This window comes from Pimephales promelas, chromosome 23, assembly GCF_988280905.1.
Source record: "Pimephales promelas chromosome 23, fPimPro1.hap1.1, whole genome shotgun sequence".
NCBI lineage: Eukaryota > Metazoa > Chordata > Actinopteri > Cypriniformes > Leuciscidae > Pimephales > Pimephales promelas.
This window is the reverse complement of record NC_142791.1, coordinates 28,559,164-28,573,250: the sequence shown is the minus strand read 5'-3', so window position 1 is coordinate 28,573,250 and position 14,087 is coordinate 28,559,164. Positions and strand designations below refer to the sequence as shown.

Here is a 14,087-nt window from a genome sequence, read left to right as displayed (position 1 = left end):
GTGTATGTATATATGTGTATATACTGTATATATATATATATATATATATATATATATATATTAGGGCTGTCAGTTTAACGTGTTATTAACGGCGTTAACGAAAACGCATTTTAACGGCGTTAATTTTTTTATCGCGCGATTAACAGTTTAATTCGATTAATGTGTGTGTGCGTATATATATATATATATATATATATGTGTGTATTGTATTAAAAATACATTTCAATGACATTATTGCACGTTGTGTAGAACTGTAGTTGGCATCACACAGAGTGTTGTGGTGGAATGCAATTCTGGACATTTCCTTGCTGTTTCTCTCTCTCTCTCTCTCTCTCTCTCTCTCTCTCCTCTGTCTCTCTCTCTCTCTCTCTCCTCTGTCTGTCTGTCTCTCTCTCTCTCTCTCTCTCTCCTCTGTCTCTAATTTCCCCTGATTGACAGAAAAGACCCGCAGATAGAGGCAGGTTGAGCTGGTCAATAGCTATTTGAGCTGATGGAAACTTGATCTGATGGTCACAACCCCCCCTTCTCTCTCTCTCTCTCTCTCTGTCTTGTTATCGGTGTCTCTCGCTCTGGTTTTGCTGCTGTGTCTGGTCAGAGAGGCAGATTAACAGACACTTTATGCCGGGCTCAAGCAGAGACGGGTGGTTATCAGTGCCAGCCACTCGGCTCCAGCCTGCTGTCCCCAAAATAAATAAAGAAAGACTTTTCTTACTGCGCGGCAGATCATTAGCTCACTGCAAACGGATTACTCTGGAAGGCAATGGAGTCGCTTTGAGGAGAAACACCTACTCAAATGCTCTCCTATTGATCCGGCCTCTTAAACACTCATCCGCGCCTCTGAACTCGCATCACTGATGGGGTTTTCAGGATCGCATCTATTTATAGCGACTCGCGCGTTCATCTGAATTACTCCGATGGGTGTCGGCCAATTTTAATTCCGGCCCGTTCGGTCGGCGTGAGCTATTGCACTTAGGAATGACACGTGTGGAAGCAAGATGGATGGCAGTCGATTTGTTTCTTCCGAGCCGTGTGTTTTTCAGCCGCCGTGTTTAATTACGTCGCTCGCCACACGAAACGGCCACCAGGAGGAAATGTGAACGCTCCAATCTTCCCATCAGCGTCAATCTCACTTAAATTCAGCGTCTTCTTTTTCAAACTTAAGGTCATAATAAGGCTTAAATATCAGGGATCGAGCATTTCGCTCTCATTTGCCACTGAAAGTAGAACTATAAAATGTATTTAGGAGTGCGTGTGCAAATAATGTATTTATCTATTTTAACATATTTAAGGTCCTAACAAGGATAAAATGGTGTAACAAAAGTCTTAATGTTTGTTTTTGAGGTTTTAAATTTGGGTCCTGAAGTATTGAAGCTCGTTTTGCCACAGAATAAAACATTTGAAAAGATAATTCGACTTTTTTTTTCTATCACAATTGCGAGATCACATCACAATCTGACTTTTATCTCAGAATTGAGTAATATAGTCGCAATTGAGAGTTATACATTCAGATTTGCATGATAAAAAGTTACAAATGTGTCTTATAAAGTCAGAATTGCATGATATAAAGTTGCAATTGTGAGTTATAAAGTCAGATCTGTGTGATATTAAGTTGCGATTGTGTGTTATATAAAGTCAGATTTGCATGATATAAAGTAGCAATTGCGAGTTGTAAATTCAGATTTGCGTGATATAAAGTTGCGATTGTCTGATATAAATTCAGATTTGAGAAAATGCAAAAAAAAAAATGAATTATTAAACCTCACGTGAGTGCTGCACGTTCAAAACACGTTGCTCGTTCTCAATCTCAGTTCGCCATCAGTGAATACGGCACACATGATTCCTTACAGTAAACATTGTAAACATAATGCACCAGCACAACAGAAGACTGTATGTTCTTTGTATTGTTGCATGTTTTAGATGGTTATGAGATGCATATTTTATGTTTGAGCAGCTGGAAGTAGTAGACATTTCAAAATAAGAGCCCTTGTGTATTGCAGATGTGTTTACAATTAAATATCCTGCATTATGCAGAACTTTTTTCCCTTCCAATTATCCTGAATTAACCCTATAATTAGATATTTTGGGTATTACCTGCCATTTAAGAAATTATCTTTAATAATTATCTAATAATTCCACAATTATTAAATAAATACAGTTTAAAGTTGTACTTTTTGTATTCAAGTGAATTATATAATTTGGCTTGTGAATGTCTCCTCATTAAAGTTCATTATGCGCTGCTATTTTTGATATTATAATCAGATGTGCTGCGTGGGAAAAGGTAAACGCCTCTCTCTCTCTCAGTGTGAGGGCGAGCGAGCGAGGGCTAATGGAGGTCAGGTGAGGATCTGCTGGACTGAAGCGTCACTGATGTTAATCTCCTGAGGCCAGCGACATTGATTGCTACAAAGCAGGCTAAGTTAATTATATGTCGCTACAGCGATGTAATGCACACCACAGATCGAGTGATGACGTGAAGCGCTAATCGATGAAGAACAACCAGAGCTGTGAGGATGAGGATTATGATTATGATGATCTGCACATCAATAATGCATCATGTCAAACAGAGGAGACGTAATGAATGACAGGCAGGAAACTTATTTCATCATCATTTCTCCAGTGAAGAGAGCGTGGCGTTCGGGAGGAGTCGGGATTTATTGCATTTTTTTAAGGCAACGATTTCGCTTAACGAGCCGATGATTGTTATATTTAAGTGACGATTGAGAATCAATATGATAGCTGATAAAATTGATACATTTAACTTTTGTTATAATTTCATATATTTAAATATATAACATCATATATTTTTATTTTAAAAAAATGTAATATAATTTAATACTTTATTTGAAATTTAGTTATATTTAAAATCATGCTTTATATGAATATAACATTTATTATTATGTGAATAAAATTAAATATATAATATCACTTTATAATTTATATGTAATAATTATTAATTACTTAATAATTAATTTGTTTTATTTATTTTCATAATGTTATCATTTATATTTTATTTATTATTATTACATAATAATTACATTATTACATTAACACTGCTTCATCCTGATTTTTTTTAATATTATAATTTTTACAAATATTATAATGTACAGTAGAATTTAACATTTTTATGTAGAATTGAATATTTTAACCCTTTTAAATTTTTGTTTGAGAAAAAAATGGTATTGTAAATATTTAAATAAATAATAATATTATTATATAAATAATTGTTAATCAATTATTATCATTATTATGTAGTTATTTCAATGCAATGATTTATTTTTGAAAAATGCAGATTTAATTAGTTGGGTACTTTTACACATTGATATTATTTCCCTGCTCTGTAATTTTCTATCGTAAATATTATATAATATAGAATATGATAAATTAATATTTACTATTGTCCTAATCATATCAGTGCCATGATTAAAATAAGCAGGTGCTGAGGGTCAATCAGTAGGTGATGCATCCGTCATCTTCACCCTGATCCTCCTCTCTGAGGCTCCAGCATCACACAGCTTTAATTATTGATGCTCATAACGACTCATAAACAAGGTCAATCGTGCTTGGGTCAGTGAGCAGCGTTGGGTTGGTGGAGGTGCCGTTCCCACGGGCTCGACCCGCAAATCAAACATGTCTCTCGCATCATGTGATCATTCCCAGACTTTGATGTTTCGCCTCTTTTGTGTCACACATGAACATCTGAGTCGTTGAGTGAGTGCTAGATGACGGCCTCGGGAATTATTCAGCCGCAGATCAACAATGCGTTTCCAATAAAGCCGTTCGGCATTGTAGCTTAATGCAATTTTGATGTAAATATAATGCCAAGTTAGTCTTTGTTGGCTTTGGAGGCCAGAAAGAAATGTGTGAGAAATGTGAGCAGGCGAGCTGACTGTATTCAGCACATTAAAAATGTAATTTCAGTGCCAGCGCTAGATTCCTAATCCTAATAAGCGGGTAAATAACTCTTCCTGTGTCGAGAGAGGACACAAGCCTGGCTGTGTTCGTCTCCTACCGCAAGCTACTGTATTTGATGGACAAAAACTGCTGTATTGTTTCAGATCTGGATCTAGTGTTTGCAACTCATTTTACTTCCATAATGTGACGTATTTCTGAGATAAACAGGATATTGAGTTGACTGAACGATGAAAGGTGTGTTTAACACCAGAATGGAGCCGGTCCTGATTGGGGTCGTACTACTAAACTGTGCTTATCTAACTATTGGACCGTTAGTTTTCATTATAACCAACAGCTTGAGTGGCTTAAAGAAAGTCAGAAAGATAGTCAAAAGAAAGTAAAGTAAAAAAAAAAATGTTATAAATATGATATTTTTATTTTATATTGTATACATAAATAACAATAAATACATATATTATATGCAAATAAGTAAAAAAAATACATATATTTATATGTGTGTATTTTTCTATATTTCTTTTAATAATTAAAAAAAATATAAATATTACATAAAATAAAATAAAATCAAGTATATTTAACTGTATACTAAAAATAAAATAAGTGTATATATATTCTTTATATATACATAGTTTGTATATGTATATAATATATGTATTTATTATATATATGTATTTTTTATTTTTATATTATTTATTGTAATTTTGTAATATTTTATAGTACATATTATTTTGTCATTATTTTTATTATTTTACAATATTTTGTAAGCAATGAAATGTTTATTTTTATAATTGTGATCTATTCAGTTTTTATGAGCTTGTATATTAATTTGTACTTTTAAAAGAAAAATGTGATGCAAGACCTTTTAACACGAACGAATGAAGGGATATTCATATCCCATGATATTTGCATGTTGCATGTCTAAAAACTAGTAGTTTGTCTTTGCGAGGAAGTAACGGCGTGTGTGATTGTAAACTGCAGATGAAGCAACAAGCAATTAGTATGTAGGAGAGCAGAGAAACCACATTTGCATAGAGGATTACTGTGGCTTTATGGCTCAGGCTGCTGTCGCTGGCAATGCAAGACAATCAGAGAAAACGATCCAATCAGAACTTGTGCCCAAAAATCACCCAGCAGAAAAAACAACCCAATCAGAACCTGTGCCCCAAAACCACCCAATCAGAGAAAACAACCCAATCAGAAGTTGTGCCCAAAAATTACCCAATCAGAGAAAACAACCCAATCAGAACCTGTGCCCCAAAATCACCCAGAGAAAACGACCCAATCAGAACCTGTGCCCCAAAACCACCCAATCAGAACCTGTGCCCCAAAACCACCCAAACAGGGAAAACAACCCAATTAAAACCTGTGCCCCAAAACCACCCAATCAGAATCTGTACCCAAATGCCACCCAATCAGAGAAAACAACCCAATTAGAACCTGTGCCCAAAACCACCCAATCAGAACCTGTGCCCAAAAATCACCCAAACGGAGAGAATGACCCAATCAGAACCTGTGCCTGAAAACGACCCAATCAGAACCTGTGCCCCAAAACCACCCAAACAGAGAAACAATCCAATCATAACTTATGCCCCAAAACCACTCAAACAGAGAGAACGACCCAATCAGAACCTGTGCTCCAAAACCACCCAAACAGAGAAAACCACCCAAACAGAACCTGTGCCCAAAAGCCACCCAAACAGAGAAAACCACCCAATCAGAAGCTGTGTCTGAAAAGGACCCAATCAGAGAAAAGCACCCAATCAGAACCTGTGCCCCAAAACCACCCAAACGGGGAGAACGACCCAATCAGAAGCTGTGTCTGAAAATGACCCAATCAGAGAAAACGACCCAATCAGAACCTGTGCCCCAAAACCACCCAATCAGAGAAAACGACCCAATCATAACCTGTGCCTGAAAACGACCCAATCAGAACCTGTGCCCCAAAACCAACCAGAGAGAACGACCCAATCAGAAGCTGTGTCTGAAAATGACCCAATCAGAGAAAACGACCCAATCAGAACCTGTGCCCCAAAACCACCCAAACAGAAAGAACAACCCAATCAGAACCTGCCTGAAATTGACCCAATCAGAGAAAATAACCCAATCAGAACCTGTGCCCCAAAACCACCCAAACAGAAAGAACGACCCAATCAGAACCTGTACCTGAAAATGACCCAATCAGACAAAACAACCCAATCAGAACCTGTGCCCCAAAACCACCCAATCAGAGAAAACGACCCAATCATAACCTGTGCCTGAAAACGACCCAATCAGAACCTGTGCCCCAAAACCAACCAGAGAGAACGACCCAATCAGAAGCTGTGTCTGAAAATGACCCAATCAGAGAAAACGACCCAATCAGAACCTGTGCCCCAAAACCACCCAAACAGAAAGAACGACCCAATCAGAACCTGCCTGAAAATGACCCAATCAGAGAAAATAACCCAATCAGAACCTGTGCCCTAAAACCACCCAATCAGAGAGAATGACCCAATCAGAACCTGTACCTGAAAACCACCCAATCAGAACCTGTGCCCCAAAACCACCCAATCAGAACCTGTGCCCCAAAACCACCCAAACAGAAAGAACGACCCAATCAGAACCTGCCTGAAAATGACCCAATCAGAGAAAATAACCCAATCAGAACCTGTGCCCTAAAACCACCCAATCAGAGAGAATGACCCAATCAGAACCTGTGCCCGAAAACCACCCAATCAGAACCTGTGCCCCAAAAGCACCCAATCAGAACCTGTGCCCCAATACCACCCAATCAGAGAGAATGACCCAATCAGAACCTGTGCCCGAAAACGAACCAGTCAGAACCTGTGCACCAAAACCGCCTCTAAGACCCGTTGGGCTCGACTCACATGGACACACACTCGCTCGGGCCGATTCAGCGTCTCCTCTTACACGCTCATCCCGAGACAGTGTTAATGTTCCTGATTGGATTAGACACTCTGTATCGCCACCATAAACGATGAGATGTATAAGGCTAAAGGCGTGAAGAATGAAGCGGGGGTTGTAATGTAGCGTTTCGAGAGGAGGATCCGGGCTGAAGGCGAACGCTTGTGTGTTGAGCGGCCAGATGAACAATAATCAGAGGAGTTTAGCCAACGGGATTCGGCCTGACGTGACTGAGAAGAACAGCTCAATCATCCTGGCCCTCGATCTGCTCAAACACAGACGAGCTCTAATCACACTAGCGGCGACCGATACTGGCCCTTAGATGGCTCATTACATGCAAACTGAGATATTTCAACCATTTATTTGTGATAATTGTGATGATTATGAAACTCCAAATTCAAAATGAGAATATCGTGAAAAGGTTTTCATAAACTGTAAACCATAATCATCACAATTATAACAAATAAAGGCTTGAAATATCTCACTTTGCATGTAATGAGTCTATATAATATATTAGTTTCATCTTTTAAGTTAAATTACTGAAATTTATGAACTTTTACACAATGTTCTAATTTTTCGAGTTTCACCTGTAAATTATAAATCTTTAAAATATCTTAAGACAAAAAATCTTTAAAATAAACATGCTTATACTTTAGATGGCAACTTCTTGAATCTGCAATCCTATTACAGTATTTTTCACAAATAAAGTAATTGTTTAAAAATATATGAATATGTGAATAAAAAGGAAGTAAACACTGTAACGGCACTCAGTAATCTGGTCATTTCGTGCGCACTGGTAATCATGTGTTATCACATAAAGACAAGGTAACGTAATTTTACATACAGCAAACAGTGAAAACTATATGAATATGACATAGTGGGACACTGGATATCATAGATCTCCATAATAAAGGCTAGATGTCCGCACTGGCGGCCATCTTGCTACAGGCAGCTGGCTCACTCGTAACATTGTGTTTTAATGGTGTATCTACTTTTTAAATACCCGTAACTTGCTCAATTTTCTACCGATTTTCAAACGGTTTGGTTTCTTATAAACATCAGAGATGTAGTTATAACACTGCATACTAATGAATAATAAGTGTATAAATAAATAATCATCCACAATTAGAGCCTCGTTAATAATGTTTGTAAGAAACCAAACCGTTTGTAAATGCGCCAAGATTTCTGCAAGATAAGAGTGTTTATGTTCGTTCTGATCACTCATCTTACATTAGGAACCACAGAGCCCGTCAGAAGGCTTGCCTGTGACAAAATGGCCGCCAGTGATGACGATAGAGACGCCTAGCCTTTATTATTGATGTCTATGCTGGATATAGCACAGCATATTTTAAAAGTCCAGAGCGCCGTCAAAATAAAAGTCCCTCTTCCAACACATCTAACAAATCACACTTCTCTTGATGATCTCTACGCCTCTGCGGTTTGTGTATGACGTGTGGCGTTCTGTGACGGCACTAATTAAGGCATGTACGTAAAGTAGAAGGAAGTAGAAGGATAGAGATGGTACGAGAATGCATCAGCTAATCTATGATATGTAGTGATGTATGAAAATGCAGCTTTATATAAAAAAGTATATTACAAATTAATTATTTATATATATGTATATAGTGACACTAAAAGCCAGAGGTCAAGCATATGAGCGTTTGACTGCAGAACCTCGATGTCTCAGTGTCAGTGACTCTCTCTCTCTCTCTCTCTTTCTCTGTGTGTGTGTAGGTTTGGTGGTTCGGGAGGCCAGTATCGAGATCACCCGTCAGCAAGTGGAGGAAATGTTCGGTCTGGAGGACTTCTGGTGTCAGTGTGTGGCCTGGAGCTCAGCGGGAACCACCAAGAGCCGAAAGGCCCACGTCCGCATCGCCTGTGAGTCCACACGCACACACACACTAACAACACACACACTGTTCCGACATAAACAGGAACTCAAATTCTGATGTTTCCTTTCGTTTCATTGTGTGACGTTTACATTCTTGTGGTCATGTTTAGTGTTTCTAAACAAAAGCACACATCTATAATCTCACCAATCACAGCGCTCGGTGTTTATAAACAGCTGCTGATCTCACTCTTTCCAACAATTCATCTGGCATCCCTCATGCAGACTCCACTAATGTCTCGACACGTCGCTGTTGCAGACGCTGAGACAGACACACACTCGACACAGTGACGCCAGAAGGGTTTGTTCACTTCAGTCACTCTAACGACTCAGTGAATGTGATGTATTAAAGCAGGGATTCCCAAAGGGATTTGTCTTGTATTCTGTTTTATTTTATTTTTCGTTATTTCATTTACTTTATTATTTTATATTAAATATGTATTTTATTTATTTTATATATATATATATATATATATATATATATATATATATATATATAATTTAATGTATTTAAAATATAATTTTATACTATACTTTTTTATTTTATTTAATATTTTATTTAATTTTACATTGATTTATTTTTATTTTTTACATTTTTATATATATATTTTATTTATTTATTTATTTATTTATTTATTTTTTTACATTTATACATATATATATATATATATAATTTTTATTTTGTTTTATTTATTTATTTATTTATTTATTTATTTTTTCAAGTCAAAGGGGTTCAGTTTCTGTCTGTCACTTTCCAAGAGAGCTGTGGCAGAACGAGATGTTTTCTCAGCATAAAGAGACGCTGGGAGCAGATACTGATGTACTGCTGCTCATTCTTAGTTTAGATGGAGGAGCTCTTCAGTGTGTGTGTGTGTGTGTGTGTGTGTGTGAATGAGAGATGCCCTTCACTGTGTGAAATGACTCAGTCACGCTAGATGAACAGCACAGGTGAGCACCACTAATACATTATCTATCGCTCTCGTCCGCGTCTGCAGTCGTTCAGCAGTGCACATGTAGTGTCTACACTCCTTTACTGCAGGAAACACTGATAATACATCTACAATCTGCTCATCAGGATAACTCACAAACACTCTTTATTGCTCGTATTTGTCTGAAATAATTGCATATGCTTAAAATCATGTGAGACAGGGCAATAACCTGAAATGTAATGCAATAAAACGACAAGTCATAAATCACATCTTTTTTATCATGACATGCAATAAGTGAAATCTCATTCAAAATCACGCTTTTTTTTACCATTAAAGTCCACTTATTATAATTTTTTTTGAGAATGGTAATGTTTGTTAATCAGGTTATCAGGAAGTCCCTCACTAGACTAATTAGCTTAAATCAGTCCAATGAATTCAGCAAGACTAATTCAAACCAATAAAGTGAATCTTTTGATTGATTCATTTCAAAAATTGGTTCATTTGTTTGAGTCACACTGTTTAGAGTGCATTTATGCGTTGGAACAAGAGGAACAAAAGCAATTTGTGTCAACAAGAGTCAACAATATTCGCTAAGCACACTCTAAAAAATGATGTCTTGGATTTACTTAAAATATATATGCACCATTTTTGCATCATACTTTTTAAGTAATCCCAACTTGGAATAATTTTACTTAAAATTAACAAGAAAATCTTTGTTATATGTACTTAATTATTTGAGTTCACGCAACATTCTTTACTTAAAAATGTATGCATCACGTTACATATATTTTTAAGTAAAGAATGTCACGTGAACTCAAATATTTAAGTTTATTTTATGTAAAATTATACCAAGTTAAAAATTTACTTAATTAAATGATTACGGATTACTTAAAAAGTATGACGCAAAAATGGTGCATATATCTTTTAAGTAAATCCAACACAGTGCAGGCCATGTGAGATCAGAACAAATCTTAGTTCTGTTTACTTAACATTTAAGCTCATTTATATATAAAAATAAGACAATTAAATCAGTTGAACCAACCATTTTAACTTATTTTAGATCTTCAGCTTACATGTCTTAAAATAAATTAAACATGCAAATCACACACAATAAAGCATTTCACTTTATTATTTATTTTTTACCCAAAACTTTTAAATTGCATCTTAAAATATATTAAAATAGAAAATAGTTGTTAAAATAATAATAATAATAGTCACAATATTACAGTTTTTTCTTGGATCAAAGAAATGAAGGCTTGGTGGGCAGAAGATATATAGGCCTATATATTTATTTTTTTCAAAAATCAATAAAAAACATTTAAATGTAACAAATTAGTCCATTATTAAATGCCTATAAATAAAAAAATTAGTCTATTAATATCTATTAGTTTAAACAAAACAGAAGTTAATTAATGACTTTTGTCCAGAGGTTTTGAACGAATCTTTTCAAAAACATTTTAGTACTGGAAAACAGTAAAGGTCTACAATCTTTATTTGAAGCTAAACTTTTGTTTAAAGGGTATTTACTTATTTTGATAATAATTTTGAAGGTTTAATTTACTGAATTGTCGCTGTCATTTAGGAATAATATTGTGCTAGAATCAAGATTGCCATTATTTAATGATAAATTGTGCACGGAGCTGTAGGCAATGTGTTTTTGAATGTAATATTTATGTTAACGTTATAAAGTAGGCTAACCCGCGCCCAAAGCCCCCTTCCCCACAATCCATGTATAGATAGAGAATATGGGAATTTGTAAATATGCAAGGTACATTTGTTTTATCCAAAAACAACTCGCTAATAAAGTAGGCCTATAATCCGTGGGGGAGAAAGCGCCGTCCGAATTGGTAACCGAACGCGTCAAACACGTCGCGTCTAGTTAGATGCTTGAATCTTCCGCAGCCCGCTCAAGTTCAAATTTTTCTACCGAGGAAGACTTTCGCGGCAAACGAGTCACCCAATTCGCGACGCCCGGCGCGAATGATGCGTCTTCGCGTCTTTGCATTGACTATGAATGTAATCTGCTATCGCAAGTAATTAAATTCACGTTCTGTGTGAACACACCATTAATGCATAAGCCAACATCATGGTCATATATTTTGAAAAAACACAATATACTCTTCAAATACTCGCGTGCAAAACACTTATTTCATTCATTAACATGTAGACTAAAAACGTTTACATTCGTAAGTAACACGTTTCTAATTGTTGATGCACAATTTGTAGCAATTCTGAAATTCAGTTAAAAGTAAATTTCTTGACCAAAAATGCAATAAATGATCATGTGTAGGCCTTGTACAAAAAATAAGCTTACCTCTTCTCAACGTCTTCACATGTGCTGTGAAATAAAATGGCTTAAAACTTTTGTCTGGATAGGCATCACGGGAAATTGCATATCACGTGGCTAATATAGTTACTTAAAATGATATGCTAGATTTACTTAATTTTGACGCAAGTTGACATGCCTTATGTATTTTTCATTTTATTTATACATACATTTAAGTGCACCTAGTAACTTATATTTTTGTGTTACACACACTATATATTTTAAGTAAACGTTGAAAAGTTATGAATACTTAATTTTTTATGTTTGATCCAATTACTTTTATAAGTAATGGTTGTTCAGCCAACGAATCGTTTTTTAGAGTGCACAATGCCAGGTTTATTAGACAACTAGATTAGGAATTACATTAAAGTCGGCATGAAACGATAATTGTGCTTTTTGTTTCTTCTCTATTGTTCTGTATAAACGCTTCTGGAACAAGAACACATGTGGGCGGGGCTTGATTGTGTCTGTGGTGGAATTGATTGGATGGTGATGGTTTGCTATTGGCTGATCTCATGTGAGTGACAGGTGGCCCCGCCCACATCATCAGAGACGAGAAAAGATGCTGCGAGAGGAACTGATTCTCATTGAACATTACCAGGAACATGAATTCAACACAAAAATGATGAATCATTTAGAATAAACACTTCAATGTTCCATAAAAAAACAAGAATTGTCATTGATTAATCTGTTGATTTATTTCTTTATGCTGTAGATTCAGTACGTGTGTGTTTTCAGTGAGTCTAGGAAACCTAATTAGTCCTCCTCGTTAACCTGTTGGCTTTAGTTACAGTCAGGCTGGTCTCAGGTCAGTGTCACCGCAGCACAATCTGCTTAAATCATTGTAACCTGATTTGATTCACATCAAAATTAATCCCTATTCAAGTGTCCTGGTGTGGCTCCGCTGACCCCCCTCTCCCCCCCTCTCTCTCTGGAGGCTAATGGAAACACCAGTGATCATTTACCCTTTTCAGCGTCTTGTATGTGACAGATGTTTTAATCAGGGCCTGAGTAACACTCCAGAGCGATAAATAAGCAGCGTTTTGTTGTTGTGGAACGGTGATCAATGGAAACGCCATAAAGTTCAGGAGCTGTAGAAGGCTCTGCGCTCTCATTGAGGATATTAATTGCGGGTGTGATTTGTGAGCGTGTCGCGTCGGGCACTTGCACCGTGAGTTATGAGGGGACGAGCTTCGATCTGGACACACAGGCTGTTTAACACGGACTCACACACAGCAGTGATTTACCTCAACACAACACACTCAACTAGACATATGACCGGAGAGAGAGAATAACATACTACTGTACTGTACTACTCATACTTCTCCTTTCTTTCACGCTGTGTGTGGAATAGAGGGCTGAGTGCACTGCATTGCATTATGGGATATAATATGGGTCATAGGGCATTGCAATATATATATATATATATATATATATATATATATATGAAGAGTTCAGATGCAAAAGCCTCTAAATGCCATTTGAAATTTTCTTCTTTAATGATGATTTTTATCAAACTTGTATATTTAAGTTCAGTGATTTCACTTAAATGGCAATGATAATTACCTATTAATTGTTATTTGAGTGAAATTACTGAACTTAAATATACAAGTTTGATAAAAATCAACATTAAAGATGAAAATTTCAAATGGCATTTAGAGGCTTTTGCATCTGAACTCTTCATATATTAGGGCTGTGCAAAAATTAATTGCGATTAATCGCACCCAAAATAAAAGTCTGTGTTTACATAATATATTTGTGTGTGCTGTGTATAATTATTTTGTATAAATACATATGTATGCATGTATATATTTAAAAATTATTTGCGGTTAAATTCTGTATATATATATATATATATATATATATATATATATATATATATATATATATATGAAGAGTTCAGATGCAAAAGCCTCTAAAAGCCATTTGAAATTTTCTTCTAGAATGATCATTTTTATCAAGCTTGTATTGTATATTTAAGTTCAGTAATTTCACTTAAATGGCAATGATGATTGCCTATTAATTGTTATTTAAGTGAAATTACTGAACTTAAATATACAAGTTTGATAAAAATCATCATTCAAGAAGAAAATTTCAAATGGCATTTAGAGGCTTTTGCATCTGAACTCTT

The 14,087-nt window shown here is 35.9% G+C and overlaps 1 protein-coding gene across 3 annotated transcripts in view; it reads left to right on the top strand.

Moving 5' to 3' along the window:
• Positions 1–14,087, top strand: part of unc5cb (unc-5 netrin receptor Cb) — a 189,489-nt gene that overhangs the window by 98,663 nt on the left and 76,739 nt on the right. For all 3 annotated transcript variants that reach the window (XM_039662011.2, XM_089126524.1, XM_039662012.2), the window contains one exon: positions 8,548–8,691. In XM_039662011.2, coding sequence (XP_039517945.2) covers positions 8,548–8,691 — 144 coding nt within the window. The remainder of the gene's footprint in view (positions 1–8,547; positions 8,692–14,087) is intronic.